We start from the raw sequence: 19,518 nt of genomic DNA, 5'->3' as shown, positions 1-19,518 counted from the left end.
AGTGGTTAGTTTAGCACTTTTCACTGACAGGGTCCTTTGAAAGAGTAGTGTTTTGCTTTAGAAATCAATATGTGTCCAGTAAGTAGAAAATGAGAGACCGGGTGAAGTAATAGAGTAGAGTCTCAATTGCAAGGGAATACTCAAGTTTTAAATCGTTTACCCGTTTTCTTCTGAAGGGAACTCTTATAGGTAAAAGGCTGATCGTTACAGGGAAGGTTTCTTTGTTCTCTTTTTTGTTAGAAGATACAAGAACATTTTTTCATCCAAAAGTGATTTTATTGGTTCTGAAGCATTCAGTTTTCGGTTCTAAGAAAAGAAAGAGAATGATGTTAAGAAGGCTTATAGGAAATAGAACCAGGTGATTCACATTTTTATACTTATGTCTTATGTATGTCAGAAAGAACATTCTGTGATATATTTGTTTATAAAATATTAAAGTCACTACCGGATATAGAACTTCTGTTTGGGATGGCAAAAAGTTCTGGAAATAGAGAGTGGTGATGGTTACACAACATTGTAGATGTACTTAATGCTATTGAATTGTATGCTTTAAAATGGTTAAAATGGTAAATATTATATGTATATTTTACCACCATTTTTAAAATTTAATTAAAAAAATGTTAAATCACTGTTATATACATCAAGTACAATAAGTTATTTGTTCCAGAACCATTTGGTGATTTGCTCCTTAGACCAAAAATTAGATAATGTGTTTCTTTATAAAATCATAAAGTCATCTCACTGTATACATAATAGCTTGTAGTGTTTTTCACTTTATAGTTTTACCAAAAGTTAGATTTTAATGGCCAGTGAAAATCAGGCTGCAGTGTGTGATAAATGTGTACAGTCGGTGTAGTGTCATTACCAAATTTAACTCTGTTCAGATCATTTGCCTGGCGGTCGTGAAGAGTAGCCTGTTCTTTTTATTGTATTCTGTTATCTAAATGGGTGCATTAATTTTACTGTTGTCTAAATTAGCCACATAGTTTGCTTGTATTATGTTGGAGACCTGGGGAAGAGTTAAAGAAAAACCCTACCAGTGCTAGTGAAAGTGCCACAACAGCAGACCTGGCCTCATGTTTAAGCCTAAAGGGAGACTCAGGTAAAATAGTGAATGAATAATTCCTTATTAAATGCTGGAGAGGAACACAAGTTTGGCTCCTGTGTTTTCCAGGGGCCAGTATTTCTTCCTTTCCCATTAGATTTGATTATGCATAGGATCATTTATGTGGTTTTTAAATTAGGCCTAAAAATATATGGGAACTGTCAGGGGGGAAGGGACCCAAAGGTCTTGGCAGAAATTGGTGAAGCAGAGGGGGAAGAGAACGAACATTGGCCTTGCTGACATTTGAGTTCAGTTGGGATATCGTTCAGTTGGGATATCGTTTGAACAGCCCTCACCCTTAGCTGAGAAATCCTTTTCTGATGTACTTTGGGTGATATGGCCAACAACATGGTAAGAGATGTTTTTGTCTTTTAAAATTATTTACAAATAGAGAGGAGAGGTGCACAAAAGAAATGTAGCCTGTCTTTGGAGTTAACAGAACTCTATAGAGTAAATAACAAATCAGCTTTTTCTAGTATCTGAGCCTGTTTCTACTTTTATAGCAAGCTTCTTTAGAAACTGGAACCCACTCTTTCAAGTCAGTGTACTTTTATACACCGTGGCAGAAATTTACCAAATTATTTTAAAAACAACGTTCATGTCCTTTCCCAATGCAGGAGCCATTGTACACCTTGGCTGCATGATGCGCCTTGTACACCTTGTACCTATACCTTCCAATCAAGAGTAACTTGGACACTAGGAAAATCTGACTTTTCTCATTTGTAGCCGCCTTTAAACATATCCTACATTCGCTGGGTGCAGTGGCTCACACCTGTAATCCCAACACTTTGCAAGGCCAAGGCAAGAGAATCATTTGAGGCCAGGAATTCGAGATCAGCCTAGGCAACATAGTGAGACCCCATCTCTACAAAAAATAAATTAGCTGGGCATGGCGGCACACACCCGTAATCCCAGCTGCTTGGGAAGCTAGAGCGGGAGGATTAGCTAAGCCCAGGAATTCAAGGCTGCAGTGAGCTATGATCTTACCACTGCACTCCAGCCAGGACAACAGAGAAGGACCCTGTCAGTCAATAAGCCAATAAGCAAATCCTAGGTTGAATCGAAAAAGCAGTTTGGAGGAAAGATGTGTAGAAAATGAAAGGGGTCTCTAGGAAGATTGTGATCAGACAGGGAGAACAGGAGATGGGCTTACCTAATGACGTCAGTGTTCTCAGGAAGGACTGAAGGTGAATTTTATATTTTATAAACATGTTTAATTTTTAATTTGCAGTGCTTAGTGACCCCCAAACCAGGGCCATCTATGATATATATGGGAAGAGAGGACTGGAAATGGAAGGATGGGAGGTAAGAGAAACTGTGCGTCTGGTGTCCCAGAAAAGTCATTAAACAGCTACAGAACATCTCCCCAAAACCCTGCGATCTGTAATAATGTCTTTGGGAATATTCGAAACCATTAGAGCCCCCTTCCTTGCCCTGTATTTTCATTTTAGAGGTTGAGTTCTGGACTTGGCTTTGCCACTTTGTAACTCTGAACTTGGGCCAGCCACTCATCTGACTTGTCCTTCGTTTCCTAACCTGTCAAGTAAAACAGAAGAGGGATGGACTGGACCAGTAATTTTTAACCCAGATGTGGGGCGGGAGCAAGCGGAGCAGGGGGTTGATGGGAGACGATTTCTTCAAGGGTGCAGTTCTGTCTCCACATACACTCCTTTCCACCCTCCACAGTTCTGTGCCTCTGTCTCCACCTCAGTTCTGAATAATTGCGGTGAGGAAATATTTCAGATGGGAGTATGTTATGCACATGAGCAAAATGGAAGCAGAGTTGCCGGGGTTGCATTGCCTGTAATGACCCTTTCAATTCTCATGTATTATAATATTCAAGCTTTGTCAAATGTGATGAGTGAAACAAAATATATAGCAAATGTGTCGCCCTGGGCAGCCATGCTGTGGGAGAGCAGTCACTAAAATCCAGACAATTTGTTTGCTTTCACACTGCCACTGACTAGCAGTAGAGCCTTGGGCAAGTCATTGGGCTACTAGTGCTTCCATTTTACTATCTGAAAAATGAATATGAAGATTAGTTGTGAAACTCTTAAGTTGCTACAGGGATATTTAGGTATCATTAAAGAAACTTGGCTCTGACCGAGGCAAAGTGGGTCACATCTGTAAGCCTAACACTTTGGGGAGCCAGGCTGGGAGGATCACATGAGGCCAGGAGTTTGAGACCAGCCTGAGAAACATAGCCTGTCTCTACAAAACATTTTTTTAAAAAGTTAGGTGTGCTTGGTGGCACACACCTTATTCCCAGCTACTCAGGAGGCTGAGATGGGAGAATCACTTGAGCACAGGAGCTTGAGGCTGCAGTGAGCTATGATCACGCCACTACACTCCAACGTGGGCAACAGAGCAAGACCTTGTCTCACAAAAAAAGAAAGAAACTTGGTTCTGATGCCCAAGAAATTTTGCTAGTCTGTTAATAACATTGAATTGACCTTCATTGAATTATATTTGCACTATCATGTAAGATTTCCCTTGAGGTTCCTTCGATGTTTTGTTTTGTTTTGTTTTGTTTTTTTGTTTGTTTGTTTTTGAGACCAAGTTTCGCTCTTGTTGCCCAGGCTGGAGTGCAGTGGCGCGATCTTGGCTCATCACAACCTCTGCCTCCCGGGTTCAAGCAATTCTCCTGCCTCAGCCTTCCTGAGTAGCTGGGATTACAGGCATGCGCCACCACACCTGGCTAATTTTGTATTTTTAGTAGAGACAGGGTTTCTCCATGTTGGTCAGGCTGGTCTGGAACTCCTGACCTCAGATGACCTGCCTACCTCGGCCTCCCAAAGTGCTGGGATTATAGGCGTGAGTCACTGCGCGCAGCCAAAGTTCATTCAATGTTTAGTTTCAAGCATGTGTGCCTGTCTCTTCCAGTTCTAGCATCAAAGCCTTGTAAAGGCCTTCAGATGAGGAGTGGAAGAGAAGCAAAAGAGGATCCTATTTCCTTTCCCACCTTTCCATTACTGCTTCATATTGGTGGCTTGTGGGCCATATTCCACTAATAGCCTTTTTTGGGGTGTGTGTGTGGGGTGGGGGGTGTGTGTGTGTGAGAGAGAGCAAGCGCACGCGTGCTTTGTTGCCCAGGCTGCAGTGCATTGGTGCCATCGTGGCTCACTGCAGCCTTGGGGTGTGTGTGTGTGTGTGCGCACGCACACGAGAGAGAGAGAGCGAGCGCACACATGTGCTCTGTTGCCCAGGCTGCAGTGCGTTGGTGCCATGATGGCTCACTGCAGCCTCGACCTCCCGGGCTCAAGTGAGTCTCCCAACTCAGCCTCCCAAGTAGCTGCGACTACAGGCACACACCAGCATGCCTAGCTAAGTTTTTTATTTTTTGTACAGATAGGGTCTTGCTATGTTGCCCAGGCTGGTCTCAAATTCCTGCCCTCAAGCTGCTCTCCCACCTCAGCCTCCCAAAGCACTGGGATTACAGGTGTGAGACTCCGTGCCCAGCCTGTCCTCAGCCTCCCAAAGCACTGGGATTACAGGTGTGAGCCTCTGCACCCAGCCTGTTGCCATTTTTTGATTGCCTCACACAGTGAATTCTAGTTGCTAACATTTCAACCATGGGAGGTTCTACATGATAATTCAGTCTTCTATCTTTTCTTGAAACATCTGAAGATCTGGTAACACTGGATCTGAGGAGCCCTTGCCCTTCAGATGGGGCTGGGCTGTCCAGTTTGTCCCAGTCCCCACCACTCCCCCTTGTGTTATGTCTGGCTCTTCTCATCTGCATGTCCTCCTGGCTCCAGTGGGCTGTTGGTATTTGGCCTCTGGCTTGATGGGAATAGCAGTGCTTCCTGTTGCATTGGTTCATTGCAGCTAGGTATTAAGCCAAATAACTTAGCATTTTCTCATCCAAAAAGGAAAATAGAATTCTGTTGTATTTATTCAATTTCTCCCTCACTGTTTATACACTCCTTAAAGCTTCTTTGTTTTTTTAAGATGTGGGTTGGCTACAATTTTTCTTTTTTTTTTTTTTTTGAGACAGAGTCTAGCCCTGTCGCCCAGGCTGGAGTGTAGTGGCACAATCTCGGCTCACTGCAACCTCCACCTTCCGGGTTCAAGCAATTCTCTTGCCTCAGCCTCCCGAGTAGCTGGGATTACAGGCGCCCACCACCACACCCAGCTAATTTTTGTACTTTTTTTAGTAGAGACGGGGTTTCACTGTGTTGGCCAGGCTGGTCTTGAACTCCTGACCTCATGATCCACCCACCTCAGCTTCCCAAAGTTCTGGGATTACAAACGTGAGCCACCACACCCGGCCTACAGTTTTTCAAGTCAGCAGTTGGAGTCACTGAAAAGCTGTAGGACTCCATTACATATTCCCTCTTCAAAGACTAGGGTTTTAGTCCCCAGCAGCATTATCCCAATCAGTGGAGCAGTGAGGTCTGCTGGTAAAATATTGTATGGTTTCCTCTCATCAAACCAGATTATCTTCCCATTAGAAACAAAGCAAATCCACACACAAAATGGTCGTTATACAAATATGTAGGGCTGGGTGCAGTGGCTCACACCTGTAATTCCAGCACTTTCAAAGGCTGACACAGGAGGATCACTTGAGCTCAGGAGTTCAAGACCAGCTGGAGCAACACAGTGAGATCGCATCTCTACAAGAGATAAAAAATTTAAAAATTGACCAGGCATGGTGGCGAGTGCCTGTAATCCTACTTCTTGAGAGGCTGAGGTAGGAGGATCTCTTGAGCCTAAGAAGGTCAAGGTTTCAGTGAACCATGATCACACCACTGCACTCCAGCCTGAGCGACAGTGAGACTGTGTCTCAAAAAATAAAAAATGAAATAAATAAATGAAAATAAAAATATGTGCACAGTCATGGGTGGCAAGTGGTTAAACATTATTTTCGTATTTTTTAGTAAACTAAGGAAGTCAGGTTCTCATGGATCAGAATTGACTTTTTTTTTTTCATGTGGATACTAAGCTTTTGCTGCAAGATAAAAATGCCTTCAAAGAAAACTAAATGAAGATACCTCCCCAGATATTTACTCAGAGATGTATTAGTGCTTAACATCCAATAGGAAAATTGAGCCCATTATTCATATTACACAGAAAGTCTCATTGAACTGAAGCACATTCTATGAAGCTGGCATCAACATTCCTTCAAGGAATTCCTGCAGCTGGATGGATTGTTCCATATGAGGATTCTCTCACTGCAATAATAGCTTTCACTCCAGGGAGGAAGCTGTATTCCCTTCATGCTGTTGCTGGTATTTTTAGACTATTAAACTCTTCAGTTGCTGAAGGGTATCCATTTACCACATATTTATTAGTCTACCGTATGGGTAGTCAGTGAAGGGTGAAGGGCATTGATTGTCGGTATCCTGAGTGTCTGAGATGCATTTAATCCGAAGATCTCAAAGCCCTCCGCCAACTAGAAATCACTCCCCAACCCATTGGAGCTTCTTTAGAATGTACAAAATACTGGCCCAGTTGTCAGTCGTTAGGTAAATTTTCAGTCTTTTTTTTTTTTTTTGAGACAGAGTCTCACTTTGTCACCCAGGCTAGAGTGTAGTGGCACGATCGTGGCTTACTGCAGTCTCGACTTCCCAGCTCAGGCCATCCTCCCACCTCAGCCTCCCAAGTAGCTGAGACTATAGGCATGTATCACCACGCTCCGCTAATTTTTTTATTTTTATTTTTTGAGACGGAGTCTTGCTCTGTTTCCCAGGCTGAGTGTAGTGGCATGATCTTGGCTCACTGCAACCTCTGCCTCCAGTGTTCAAGTGATTCTCCTGCCTCAGCCTCCCGAGTAGCTGGAATTACAGGTGCGCACCACTATGCCTGGCTAATTTTTGTATTTTTGGTAGAGACAGAGTTTCACCATGTTGGCCAAGCTGGTCTCGAACTCCTGACCTCAGATGATCCTCCTGCCTTGGCCTTCCAAAGTGCTGGGATTACAAATGTGAGCCACCGTGCCCAGCCCCACTTTTTTTTTTTAAGGCTTCTAGAGACTGTTATGCTTTGGGAGGATTCCCAAGGAATGAGATGTAACCATTCCCACCTTATAAAACCAGCCATACTATTTACTTCTTGAGGTTGGTTAGTGATGTTTGTGCAGATATCCACATTGAAAGTGAAATTGGTCATTTTTTCAGAATGGCAAAAATCTAACCTTGAACTGTGAATGCTTTGACAGTGTTGATTCTGGTAATGGCTGGCAAATGCCATGGAAACCACGTAACTCATCTCCTGCAGATGTCACTTTCAGATGTTAGATTACATCCAGAGTTGCATCCTTTGGCCCAGATCATCTGCAGTTTGGTTTTTGTCTGCAGTCCTTTACATCATTTATATTTTACTTTTCCCTGTCTCTGATACCGGTTTTATAGTATATGAGAAAGTCAGCCTGTATTAAAAGCAATAATATGGTCAACATCATGAAAAACTAGCAAAGGTTTAGAACTGTCACAGAGCAGAGAAGACTAAGGACACCTCATGTCTAAATGCAACATGGAATCTTGGATTGGATCCTGGAACAGAAAAAGGATGTTCGTAGAAAATCTAGTGAAATTTGAACCCTAGATTTAATTAGTAGAAATGTATTAATGTTGGTTTCTGAGATTTGACAGATCGTCCATGGTTATATAAGGTGCTAACATTGGGGGAACCTGGGTGCAGGCTACACTAGAAATTTCTGTACTGTTGTTGTAGCGTTTCCAAATAATTTTCTAAAATTACCCCAGAATAAAAAGTTTACCAGCTAGAACCAGATGACACTTTTCAAATGATATCGATTAACCCTCCTCATTTTATAGCAGGGAAACTGAAGTTTAGAAAGGTGACCTGCCTGAGGTCTCCCAGGAGGTTTGAGGTCCTGTCTGTCCTCCTTCCATTATGCTACCTAGCTTTTGGATATCTCCTCATTCCTTTCATCAATAAAGTCAGTCTTCTTGGTGGTTGTTTTTTTGTTGTAGAGATGGAGTCTCACTATGTTGCCCAGGTTGGTCTGGAACTCCTGGGCTGAGTCGGTTTTTTTTTGTTTTTTTTTTTTTTGAGATGGAGTTTCGCTCTTTTGCCCAGGCTGGAGTGAAGTGGCACGATCTCTGTTCACTGCAACCTCCACCTCCTAGGTTCAAGCGATTCTCCTGCCTCAGCCTCCTGAGTAGCTGGGATTATAGGCGCCCGCCACCACGCCCAGCAAAATTTTGTATTTTTAGTAGAGACAGGGTTTTGCCATGTTGGCCAGGCTGGTCTCAAACACCTGACCTCAGGTGAGCCACTGCACCTGGCCGCTCAGTCAGTTTTCTGGTTAGCATAGGGATAGACCTAGTTGGTGAATGCTCCAGTGGACAGCAATTGTATGGATTCATGAGCTGCATGTGATACACTCTGTCCATGAGAAACATTGAAAATGTCTGGTATTTATCAACTGTCATGCAGCTTTGGATGCTGTGTTCCCAGATGCCTCTGTCTGTAAGGGTTGCTGATAAGGAGAAGAGCAGCTCACAGCTAGCTTAGTCCTGTTCCCCTCTCTGGCATCATGTATTCTGTTTAAAGGAAGATATAAATAATCAAGGCTGGCAGAGGCCTGTGGGAGCTGAGAATGAAGTGCCCTGCCCTGCTAAGTGTCTTCACCGCTCCAGAAAGGCTGGCCATTTTGGCTTTGCTGTTAGCTCTGATTATGCACCAACTATTTGCAAAACTTGTGTAAAATATGACTAAAAATGGAATGATGTGCCACCTTTGGATTGTTTGCCTTTGTAATTCATCACAGAATGTAACAGAGAGAAAGTAATTTTCAGCTGTTTGTTGAGTCTTCAAAGATTAAACAGCTAAAATTCCTGAAAATGAATCTTTTCCTGCTGTAGCCTTTGTGAAGCCTCACACTTTCCAGGTTTTGTTTTGTTTTTTTTTTCTCCTACAGGGTTTGAGTCCAGGATTTTAATTCTCAGCAGCTTGCAAACCTGTTTCTGAAAAAAAATAGTAGTATATGGGCATATTCATGGGCCTACTTATGTCACTGATTAAAGTTATGGCGAATCAAACTTTCATTAAAATCTGCATTTTTTTAAAACGAATATCCTGTTGAATAGAACACTCAATTATAAAATTTCTATCCAGGCCAGGCACGGTGGCTCACACCTGTAATCCCAGCACTTTGGGAAGTCAAGGCAGGTGGATCACTTGAGGTCAGGAGTTCAAGACCAGCCTGGCCAACATGGTGAAGCGTCATCTCTACTAAAGATAAAAAAACTAGCTGGGTATGGTGGCACAAGCCTGTAGTCCCAGCTACTCGGGAGACTGAGGCAGGAGAATTGCTTGAACCCTGGAAGCAGAAGTTGCAGTGAGCTGAGATCACACCACCGCACTCCAGCCTGGGCGACAAAACAAGACTCTGTCTCAAAAAAATGAAATATTGGGGCCGGGCGCGGTGGCTCACGCCTGTAATCCCAGCACTTTGGGAGGCCAAGGCGGGAGGATCACGAGGTCAGGAGATCGAGACCATCCTGGCTAACACGGTGAAACCCCGTCTCTACTAAAAATACAAAAAATTAGCCGGGCGAGGTGGCGGGCGCCTGCAGTCCCAGCTACTCGGGAGGCTGAGGCAGGAGAATGGCGTGAACCCGGGAGGCAGAGCTTGCAGTGAGCCGAGATCGCGCCACTGCACTCCAGCCTGGGCGAGAGAGCGAGACTCCTTCCAAAAAAAAAAAAAAATGGCCAGGCGCAGTGGCTCACTCCTGTAATTCCAGCACTTTGGGAGGCCAAGGCAGGCGGATCATGAGGTCAGGAGATTGAGACCATCCTAATATGGTGAAACCCCGTCTCTACTAAAAAAAATACAAAAAATTAGCCGGGCATGGTGGCGGCGCCTGTAGTCCCAGCTACTCAGGAGGCTGAGGCAGGAGAATGGTGTGAACCCGGGAGGCGAAGCTTGCAGTGAGCCGAGATCGCACCACTACACTCCAGCCTGGGCAACAGGGTGAGACTCTGTCTCAAATAAATAAATAAATAAAATAAAATCTATTTATCCAGATTGGAACATCCTACGTCCTCTGGGCTATGTAGAAGAACTGTCTGCATTCAGACAGCCTCACACTTAGACCTCCTTGTCCTTGGGATGGTCAGTTAAGTCACCATCTGCTGGGTCCAGAGAAACTGTGGCTCCACAGTCAGGTCCACTGAATTGGGCTGTAAAGTCATGACTAATTTTTAAAGTATTTTAAAGCATTTTTTCTGGATCTTCAAACTTACATGGAATAGTTGATTACATTTCCCTGAAGCTCTTTCATTTTTATTTTCTTTTGATGCAGGGAGGGACTGACATGAGATTGAGAAGATAATGGAAACTTTGAAAAATTGTACCTTGCTTTTGTCTATGTCAGGACGGGTGGTATTGGAAAATGAGAGTGCTGTAGACAGGTGACGCGCCCTTGATTTTAAGCCTGGGCAGCAGGAACGCGTCTTGTTCACGAAATAGAACCCAGAATGCCCTTGCGAGGTCACAGAGCAATCACTGTCATGCCATTAGGACCTTTAGTTTGTTCTTGGATGATTTTAACAATCTTTTTATTTTAAAGCTTCCTTGAAAAGAACCACTTCCCCCTTTTTAGTAATTATTGATTTATATTGGGTTATTAGAAAATGTTTTCACTATTTTTAATGTTTAAAGTAGTGGACAAGTTCCTCGGATTTTTTTGGATGAGTTTTTGTGGGTTTTTTTATTTGTTGAAAAATAAAATCAAGTTGCACAAAGCCTGTAATATCTTATTTATATTGAATATGTGTATGCGTGTGTGTGCGCATGCACATGCACACATACGTAGGTACATACGCATGCATAGAGAATTTTGAGGAAGAGATCTAAAAAAAATTGAGTGTGAGCCTGTGAGATGAGTGTGAGCCTGTGAGATGAGTGGAACCTGTGAGATGAGGGAATATGGGTAAGGGGAATCGCATACTTTTTATTTCCTATCCTTCTGTTCTATTGATTTTTTTCTATAAGCTTGTATTTTTAAAAATAATTTGGGCGGGCGGATCACGAGGTCAGGAGATCAAGACCATCCTGGCTAACACGGTGAAACCCCGTCTCTACTAAAAAATACAAAAAAAAATTAGCCGGGCGTGGTGGTGCATGCCTGTAGTCCCAGCTACTCGGGAGGCTAAAGCAGGAGAATGGCGTGAACCTGGGAGGTGGAGCTTGCAGTGAGCCAAGATCATGCCACTGCTCTGCAGCCTGGGTGACAAAGCAAGACTCCGTATCAAAAAAAAAAAAAAATTATTTTTTGAAACGTGAAATTTCCAAGGAAACTTTTTCTCACATCACACCTTTTTAGATAGTCTGTGAGCAGCAACTCAAGACTCCCCTGTGTTTCTCCCACTGATAGGCAGAATCTGCTTTCGTACACCCTTGCCCCTTCGCCCATCCATCTGATAACTTTGGTCGTGATAGAAAAAGAGTAACCATTTTTTCTGTCCTGTTCCCACACTGTGTGTTTCTCACCGGTGCACACAGTTTCACACCATAAACAGGACCCTTAGAAATCGTGCAGTGCAGTTGCCTCTTTCACAGATGAAAGGCTGCAGTGGCCTTTCCACTTCTTTGAAATCATCTCGACTAGATGGTCTTCCTTTCATGACGAGCTAAGAAGGGCTGAACTGGAATTGGAATTGGAATGCCTTCTTTTCTTTTCTTTTTTTTTTTTTTTTTTTTGAGACGGAGTTTCTTGCTCATGCTGCCCAGGCTGGAGTGCAATGGCGTAATCTGGCGTGATCTTGGCTTACTGCAAACTCTGCCTCCCGGGTTCAAGTGACTCTCCTGCCTCAACCTCCCGAGTAGCTGGGATTACAGGCAGCTGCCACCACCCCCGGCTAATGTTTTGTATTTTTAGTAGAGACAGGGTTTCACCACGTTGGCCAGGCTGATCTCAAACTCCTGACCTCAGGTGATCCACCCACCTTGGCCTCCCAAAGTGCTGGGATTACAGGTGTGAGTCACTGTGCCAGGCCTGGAATACCTTGTTTTCTTTTTCCTTTTTTTTTTTTTTGAGACAGAGTCTTTCTGTTTTACCCAGGCTGGAGTGCAGTGGCATGATCTCAGCTCACTGCAACCTCCACCTCCTGGGTTCAAGCAGTTTTCCTGCCTCAGCCTCCCAAGTAGCTGGGATTACAGGCGCCTGCCACCACACCTAATTTTTGTATTTTTAGTAGAGATGGCATTTCACCATGTTGGCCAGGTTGGTCTCGAACTCCTGACCTCAGGTGATCCACTCACCTCAGCCTCCCAAAGTGCTGGGATTACAGGCATGAGCCACCGCGCCAGGCTGGAATACCTTATTTTCTCAGATTCGACATCACTGTGCGTCCCTGAGTTTAATGAGGTCTTCTGTGTGGGACCTGAGTATTGTTACGCCAGCCTATAACTGACAGCCCACATTCTAAGGTTCATATACTGTTAGAAGAAGAAGAGTCCCATGATTCCAAAAACACTCAGACCCGCCAGACATGGCGGCTAATGCCTGCAATCCCAGCACTTTGGGAGGCTGATGTGGGACGATCCTTTGAGGCCAACCTGGGCAACACAGCAAGTTCCCGTCTCTACAACAACAGAATGAAAATACCCAGACCCAACAGCTCGAGATCCTTGGTCCAAGAAGCTCAAAAGGAGTCTCTAGCAATTGTCTCAGACCACTAGGGAGAGCCAGCTTGCCTCCGTCTTGATATTTAACATTTGTTATCTGAGATTCACTAGGAAATTTACACTATGAAATTTAAGGTAGGCCAGCCCGGTGGCTCAAGCCTGTAATCCCAGCACTTTGGGAGGCCGAGGTGGGCGGATCACGAGGTCAGGAGATTGAGACCATCCTGGCTAACATGGTGAAACCCCGTCTCTGCTAAAAATACAAAAAAATTAGCCAGGCGTGGTGGCAGGCACCTGTAGTCCCAGCTACTCAGGAGGCTGAGGCAGGAGAATGGCATGAACCCGGGAGGTGGAGCTTGCAGTGAGCCGAGATAATGCCACTGTACTCCAGCTTGGGTGACAGAGCGAGACTCTGTCTCAAAAAAAAAAAAAAAAAAAAAAGAAATTCGTAAGGTGACATTTTCCTTGTAAGATTTCTGCAGCCTCAGAGATAAGTTGCTAAAATAAAGAATGTTTAAGTCACTCTGGAGAGCTGAGTGAAAACTCATTTCAACCTTGGGAAGGGCCAGGAGGGCAGTGAGCTCTCCCTCACCCAGGCCGAGCCATCAGATGGTGGAACTCATGGTTTGGGGTCCTTCCTGGGGAAAGGCTGTGGCCGGACCCCAGGCAGCATGCACACACCAAAATCAATGACTGTAGCTCTTTATGTACGTTTCCCTTAACCTCCTGGGTCCTCAACTGTCTTCCCATCTTGATTCTGTGCATAGGTTGTGGAAAGGAGGAGAACCCCTGCTGAAATTCGAGAGGAGTTTGAGCGGCTGCAGAGAGAGAGGGAAGAGAGGAGACTGCAGCAGCGAACCAATCCCAAGGTAAGCCAGGGGTCAGGTTTCATGAGGACACCTCATGAAAAGGCCTCATAACTAGAAGCCAGGTCTGAAATAATGAGGTGCTGGTGGGTTGTTAAAGTAAAAACATACAAGCTGGTGGGACAAAAATTTACTTTATATTATGTCAAAGTCGTATCTTTCTGGAAAACACCTCCCTGGTAGCCATCAGCCACGCTGCTGCTCATCTCCAGGAGATGAATGTTTTGTACCATGTGTAGGGAAGACAAAACCAGTCCCCTGTTTTTTCCAGAAGTCAGGGAGTTTTGCCAAGCAGATATACAGGCTAGTCATTGAAGGCCGTTTCCTCCGATTGTGCTGCCCAAGTCCTCGACACTGGGAATCAGTTAGAAGACAGAGGCAGGGCAGAGGACAGCCACCTAACCACCTAAGCGTTGAGGCAGCAGAAGTCCTTGCTTACCCGTTAGGATATGGAGAGCCAGATAATGCAGAGGGCTCAGGGCATGTCCGCATGGCCTTAAGCAGAAGGCCCTGCTCACATCACCCCAGGGCATTGGTGCCATGACCACCAGTCACTGGGTTGTTTGAGCAGCATCGGTGTCCCAGATCACCGATGGAGTTTAAGTCCTTTAACCCAGTGACACTACTGAGTCAGAGTTACTTTTCAATGCTAAGTATGCTCTCTTTTTCCTTTCAGTTTGCTGGGGAGGTTGTTTTGCATGTGTGCCCCAGCTGTGTGGCAAGTAGGATAGCTTGGTCGCTTTGAGATTCCAGTTGTACTGAACGGCTAATGAAACATGGTTCGGTGTACTGTTCAGCTGTGTTTAAAAAGAGGGCTCAGTGGCCAGACCCTATCAGTGCGGGCAGGACGGCCTGGCAGAGAGCCTGTGTCTGTCATGATAAGGAGCTGGGAGCTCCCCAGTCTTCCATCAGCCTCTTCTCCCATGATCTGTGTCAAATCATCAACGTTGTTGGAAGGAGAGCAGAAGCCATACAAAGTTGTAAGAAGCATTATTATTTTCTTTAAACCTTGTAAAGGAAAAGAATAGGCTGGGTGCGGTGGCTCATTCCTATAATCCCAGCACTTTGGGAGGCAGAGGCGGGCAGATCACCTGAGGTCGGGAGTTCGAGACCAGCCTGGGCAATATGGTGAAACCCCATCTCTACTAAAAATACAGAAATATTAGCCAGGCATTGTGGTGCATGGCCACCAGCCTCCCGAGTAATTTCAGCTACTTGGGAGGCTGAGACAGGAGAATAGCTTGAACCAGGGAGGCGGAGGTTGTGGTAAGCCAAGATCATGCCACTGCATTCCAGCCTGGACAACAGAGTGAGACTCTGTCTCAAAAAAAAAAAAAAAAGAAAACAAATGCTAGCTTAAACTGGGATGCATAGTAAGATAAACCTCTGATGAAATACATTCCAGAAAGCAGTTTTTTTAACACCCATACAGCATTTAAAGGACCATATATCCAGAACATGTCCATCTCTTTGAATCCCACATTTCAAAGTATATTTGACCAGATAAAATTATGGATGGGAATGAAGCTTGTGTATCACTCATTATCATGTGTAATCAATAAATGATTTAATTCTCTTGGAAAAAATGTATATTTGAAAATGGTAACACCTCCGCTCCCATCTACTCACTCTTCCCCTCAACGGGTGAGGACCTCAGAAGTGCAGGATTATCTTTTGGTCAGATGGAGGTAGAGAATCAAAACCCTGGGTGAACCGAGCCGGGGAGTTTGGGATAATTGGGAGAGTCGAAAATCTCCGAGGTGCCCTGAGCTGTGCTAATGATTCCTGCTTGGATCTCCCAGCCAGGTGCCCAGAGGGAGGTCTGGTTTGGAAGGTCGGTATTGGCAGATGGAGGTGGGGTGGGGGAGGTGGGGGAGCCTGGCAGGAGCAGGCTGTTCCTTTGGTGTTTTTGCTATTCTGGCTGGAAGTTTGCTGTGTTAGGAGCAGTGAAAGGGAAAGAGAACCTCACTATCATCCTGCATCCGTGTCCTATGATCAAATCGGCCATCTGGGGGTGTGTGGCAGTTGCTTATTGGGACTCTATGCAAATGTGTCTGCAGGCCATGTTTCTGTGGAATGAGGGAGCACAGCTGTGACCATCTCACACAGGCATGCAAGTGATTTTTAAAATGTCCTATACTTTGCTATCTCCATAAAACTGCTTCCAAATAAATATTCTAATCAGAAATATTGAGTGATAACCAGATGTTGGCTGTCCAGCATTTTAAGGAGAGCATTTGAGGTATATCTTTCATTCCATTTCTGAGGGGTTTTTTTGCCTTTCAAGATGAGCAAACATCCTTGTCCTGAGAAGAAAGGGGTGATCTCCGCTTTAAGGAGACCATGGAGGGTGGGCGTGGTGGTGCATGCCTGTAATCCCAGCACTTTGGGAGGCCAAGGTGGGCAGATCACTTGAGTTCAGGAGTTTGAGACCAGCCTGGACAACATAGTGAGACTCCATCTCTACAAATAAAATACTAAAATTAGCCAGGCATGGTAGCATGCACCTATAGATCCAGCTGCCTGGGAGGCTGAGATGGGAGGATCACTTGAGCCTGGGAGGTCCAGGCTGCAGTGAGCCGAGATTGCGCCCCTGCACTCCAGCCTGGGCAGCAGAGTGAGACCCTGTCTCAAAAAAAAAAAAAAAAAAAAAAAGACCATGGGGAAGCCAGGCATGGTGGTTTATGCCTGTAATCCTGGCACTTTGGGAGGCCAAGGCAGGAGGATTGCTTGAGTTCAGGAGTTTGAGACCAGCATGTGCAACATAACAAGACCCCCATCTCTACAAAATATTTACAAATTAGCTGAGCACAGTGGCACATACCTGTAGTCCAGGCTACTTGGGAGGCAGACGAAGGAGGATTGCCCGAGCCCAGGAGTTCAAGGTTGCAGTGAGCTGTGATTGCACCACTGCACTCCAGCTGGGCAACAGAGCAAGGTCCTGTCTTAAACAAAAACAGAAGGACACTTTTGATGACTTAGAGGTCAGCCTGTCAGCTGGACCCCCGACAGAGGACCTCAGCTCAGAGGGGTTTGCAGGCTGTATCCCATGCGTGATATTCCGCCCGAAACGCGGGTGCATATTTCCCTCTGTTTTCATCAATAAGAGCAGATTAGGTAGGGATTTCCAGTAGATTGATGTATCTACCAAGCAAAAAGGCCTAGTGAGGAAAAGCCCAGGTTAGAAGGTACAGCTGCCAGCAGGAGGCAGGACACAGAGTGAGCCGTTTGACAATGCTCCCTTTTCTCTTCTGTAAAATGAGGACTTCTGTCCTGACTACCATGCCAAGTTGTGAAAAGATTGAAAACACACGAAATAGATGTTAATTTATTAGGGAAAGATAGTCTTGCTATATAAATGCAAAGTGGTACTGGTACCAAAATGATGTTCAGAACTAAATGTGGTGGTGGTGTTTCATTCAATACTGAGGAGGAAATTCTTGGCTTGGTCAGGAATGGTGGGACCTGTGAGTTGGGATTTGTAAATGGCCCTTGAAACCGGGCGCGGTGGCTCACGCTTGTAATCCCAGCACTTTGGGAGGCCGAGGCGGGCAGATCACGAGGTCAGGAGATCGAGACCATCCTGGCTAACGCGGTGAAACTCCATCTCTACTAAAAATACAAAAAATTAGCCGGGTGTGGTGGCAGGCGCCTGTAGTCCCAGCTACTCTGGAGGCTGAAGTAGGAGAATGGTGTGAACCCAGGAGGCAGAGCTTGCAGTGAGCCGAGATCGCACCACTGCACTCCAGCCTGGGCCAGAGAGTGAGACTGTCTCAAAAAAAAAAAAAAAAAAAGAAAGAAAGAAAAGAAAATGGCCCTCGAACAATTCTCACAGCCTTTGCCTGGGGCCAGGCCCGGTGCTGTTTGCAGTATGGCTGGCTGTGATATGGACTTGTGTGGAATGTGCCTTACCAGGCACCATGGTGCCCAGGAAGGAACGTGTAGAATCCCCAGCCCTGGGGTGTGTCCACTTTGCCTGCTGGCTCCAGCTGATGAAATGCATGCATGCACACACACACACACATGCATGAACACAGTCACATCCGTGTGTGGGAGGCAGCATGGGAGAGCCTTGGACTTGGTGTCCAGGGCCCTGCATCCAGACTCAGATTCCACCTTCCTGTCTGTGCCCTTGATCAAGTCCCTTCTGCATTCTTAGTCCAGTTTCTGCCTCCGTGAAATGGGAGGCCCGCTTTCTGGGTTGAGTCTTTGGACCCCACAGTCTTTAGCTCAAATCACCTGTTTTCTGCCTTTGCTTTGCTCTGTGGGAGTAAATTCCTGTCTGTATGTCCTGCTGGAAAACGCCACCCTTAGGTTGCTGGGGTCCCAGTGTCTTTAGGGCCCTCCACATTGAACTGGCATTAGGGAGAGAATTGGTGGCTGGGCAGGACGTGGGGTTCATCCCTGAGAGCAGTATGTGAACCTGGAGTCTGACTGGACCACCCTGGGCATCCTACTGCCATCTTCGGATTTCTGTTTTATTTGCATAATCCATCCACATTTCTTGCATTTTAAGGACTTAAGATCATGTTAACAGTGTCGTTCTGTGTTGTATTCACTTCGTATTGATTATTTTAATTCCTTTTTTCCTTAATACCCATAAATCTTCTCCCTCTGTGGAGGGCAGCCACTTTGAGCATATTTAGAAGGCAACTTGATCCCAGGCAGCTTGTCCGACTTCATTGCTGCCTCCTTCGTGAACTTGTTTAGATCCTGTGTGGAGCAGATGATTAAGTTAGGTTTGTTTGGGGGTGTGGGGGCAAAGGAGCTTGACTGTCTCTGCGGGCATATTGCTTTAGTTTTTTGACCTTATGACAAAATAGTTTGATGGAGATCTACGTTATTTCCTGGCCATTTTTGCTATTACAGAGGTTGATATACACTCTTTGGCAAGACCCCTCTGATCTAGAAAACTCCATTATCAGCATGGTTTGTGTAATAGCTGAGAAACACAATTCAGCTTTATTAGAAAAAAATGTAAATGATGTATCGGCCCGGTGCGGGGGCTCACACCTGTAATCCCAATGTGTCCAGAGTTCATTCCTTTTGGTGGGTTATTGGTCTCACTGACTTCAACAATGAAGCTGTGGACCTTCGCGTTGAGTGTTACCTTAAAGGTGGTGTGGACCCAGAGTGAGCAGCAGCAAGATTTATTGTGGAGAGCAAAAGAACAAAGCTTCCACAGTGTGGAAGGGGGCCCAGGCAGGTTGCTGCTGCTGGCTGGGGTGGCCAGCTTTTATTCCCTTATTTGTCCCTGCCCACGTCCTGCTGATTGGACCATTTTACAGAGTGCCGGTTGGTCCATTTTACAGAGTGCTGATTAGTGCACTTACAATACTCTAGCTAGCCACAGAGCGCTGATTGGTGCTTTTTACAGAGAGCTGATTGGTGCATTTACAATCCTCTAGCTAGCCACAGAGCGCTGATTGGCGCATTTTTACAGGGTGCTGATTGGTACATTTATAATCTTTTGTAAGACAGAAAAGTTCTCCAAGTCCCCACCCAACCCAGGAAGTCCAGCTGGCTTCACCTCTCACCAACACTTTGGGAGGCTGAGGTGGGTGGATCATCTGAGGTCAGGAGTTTGAGACCAGCCTGACCAACATGGTGAAACCCCATCTCTACTAAAAATACAAAAATTAGCCAGGTGTGGTGGCAGGCACCTGTAATCCCAGCTACTTGGGAGGCTGAAGCAGGAGAATCGCTTGAACCTGGGAGGCGGGGGTTGCAGTGAGCCGAGATTGCACCACTGCACTCCAGCCTGAGCGACAAGCTCAAGACTCCATTTCTAAATAAATAAATAAAAATAATGTATCAAGAGCCTGGGCAACATGGTGAAATCCCATCTCTACCAAAAAAAAAAAGAAAGAAAAGAAAAATTAACTGGGCATGGTGGCGTGCTCCTGTAGTCCCAGCTACTTGGGAGGCTGAGGCAAGAGGAATGC

General features: G+C 45.3%; 1 protein-coding gene across 1 annotated transcript in view; it reads left to right on the top strand.

The window, feature by feature from the left end:
• DNAJC11 (DnaJ heat shock protein family (Hsp40) member C11) overlaps nt 1–19,518 on the top strand; it is a 73,074-nt gene that overhangs the window by 21,270 nt on the left and 32,286 nt on the right. The window contains exons 3-4 of the mRNA XM_032758766.2: nt 2,337–2,410; nt 13,475–13,576. Of these exons, the coding sequence (XP_032614657.1) occupies nt 2,337–2,410; nt 13,475–13,576 (176 nt within the window). The remainder of the gene's footprint in view (nt 1–2,336; nt 2,411–13,474; nt 13,577–19,518) is intronic.

Source organism: Hylobates moloch, unplaced genomic scaffold (assembly GCF_009828535.3).
Source record: "Hylobates moloch isolate HMO894 unplaced genomic scaffold, HMol_V3 SCAFFOLD_9, whole genome shotgun sequence".
NCBI lineage: Eukaryota > Metazoa > Chordata > Mammalia > Primates > Hylobatidae > Hylobates > Hylobates moloch.
This window is presented reverse-complemented; position numbering and strand designations above follow the sequence as displayed.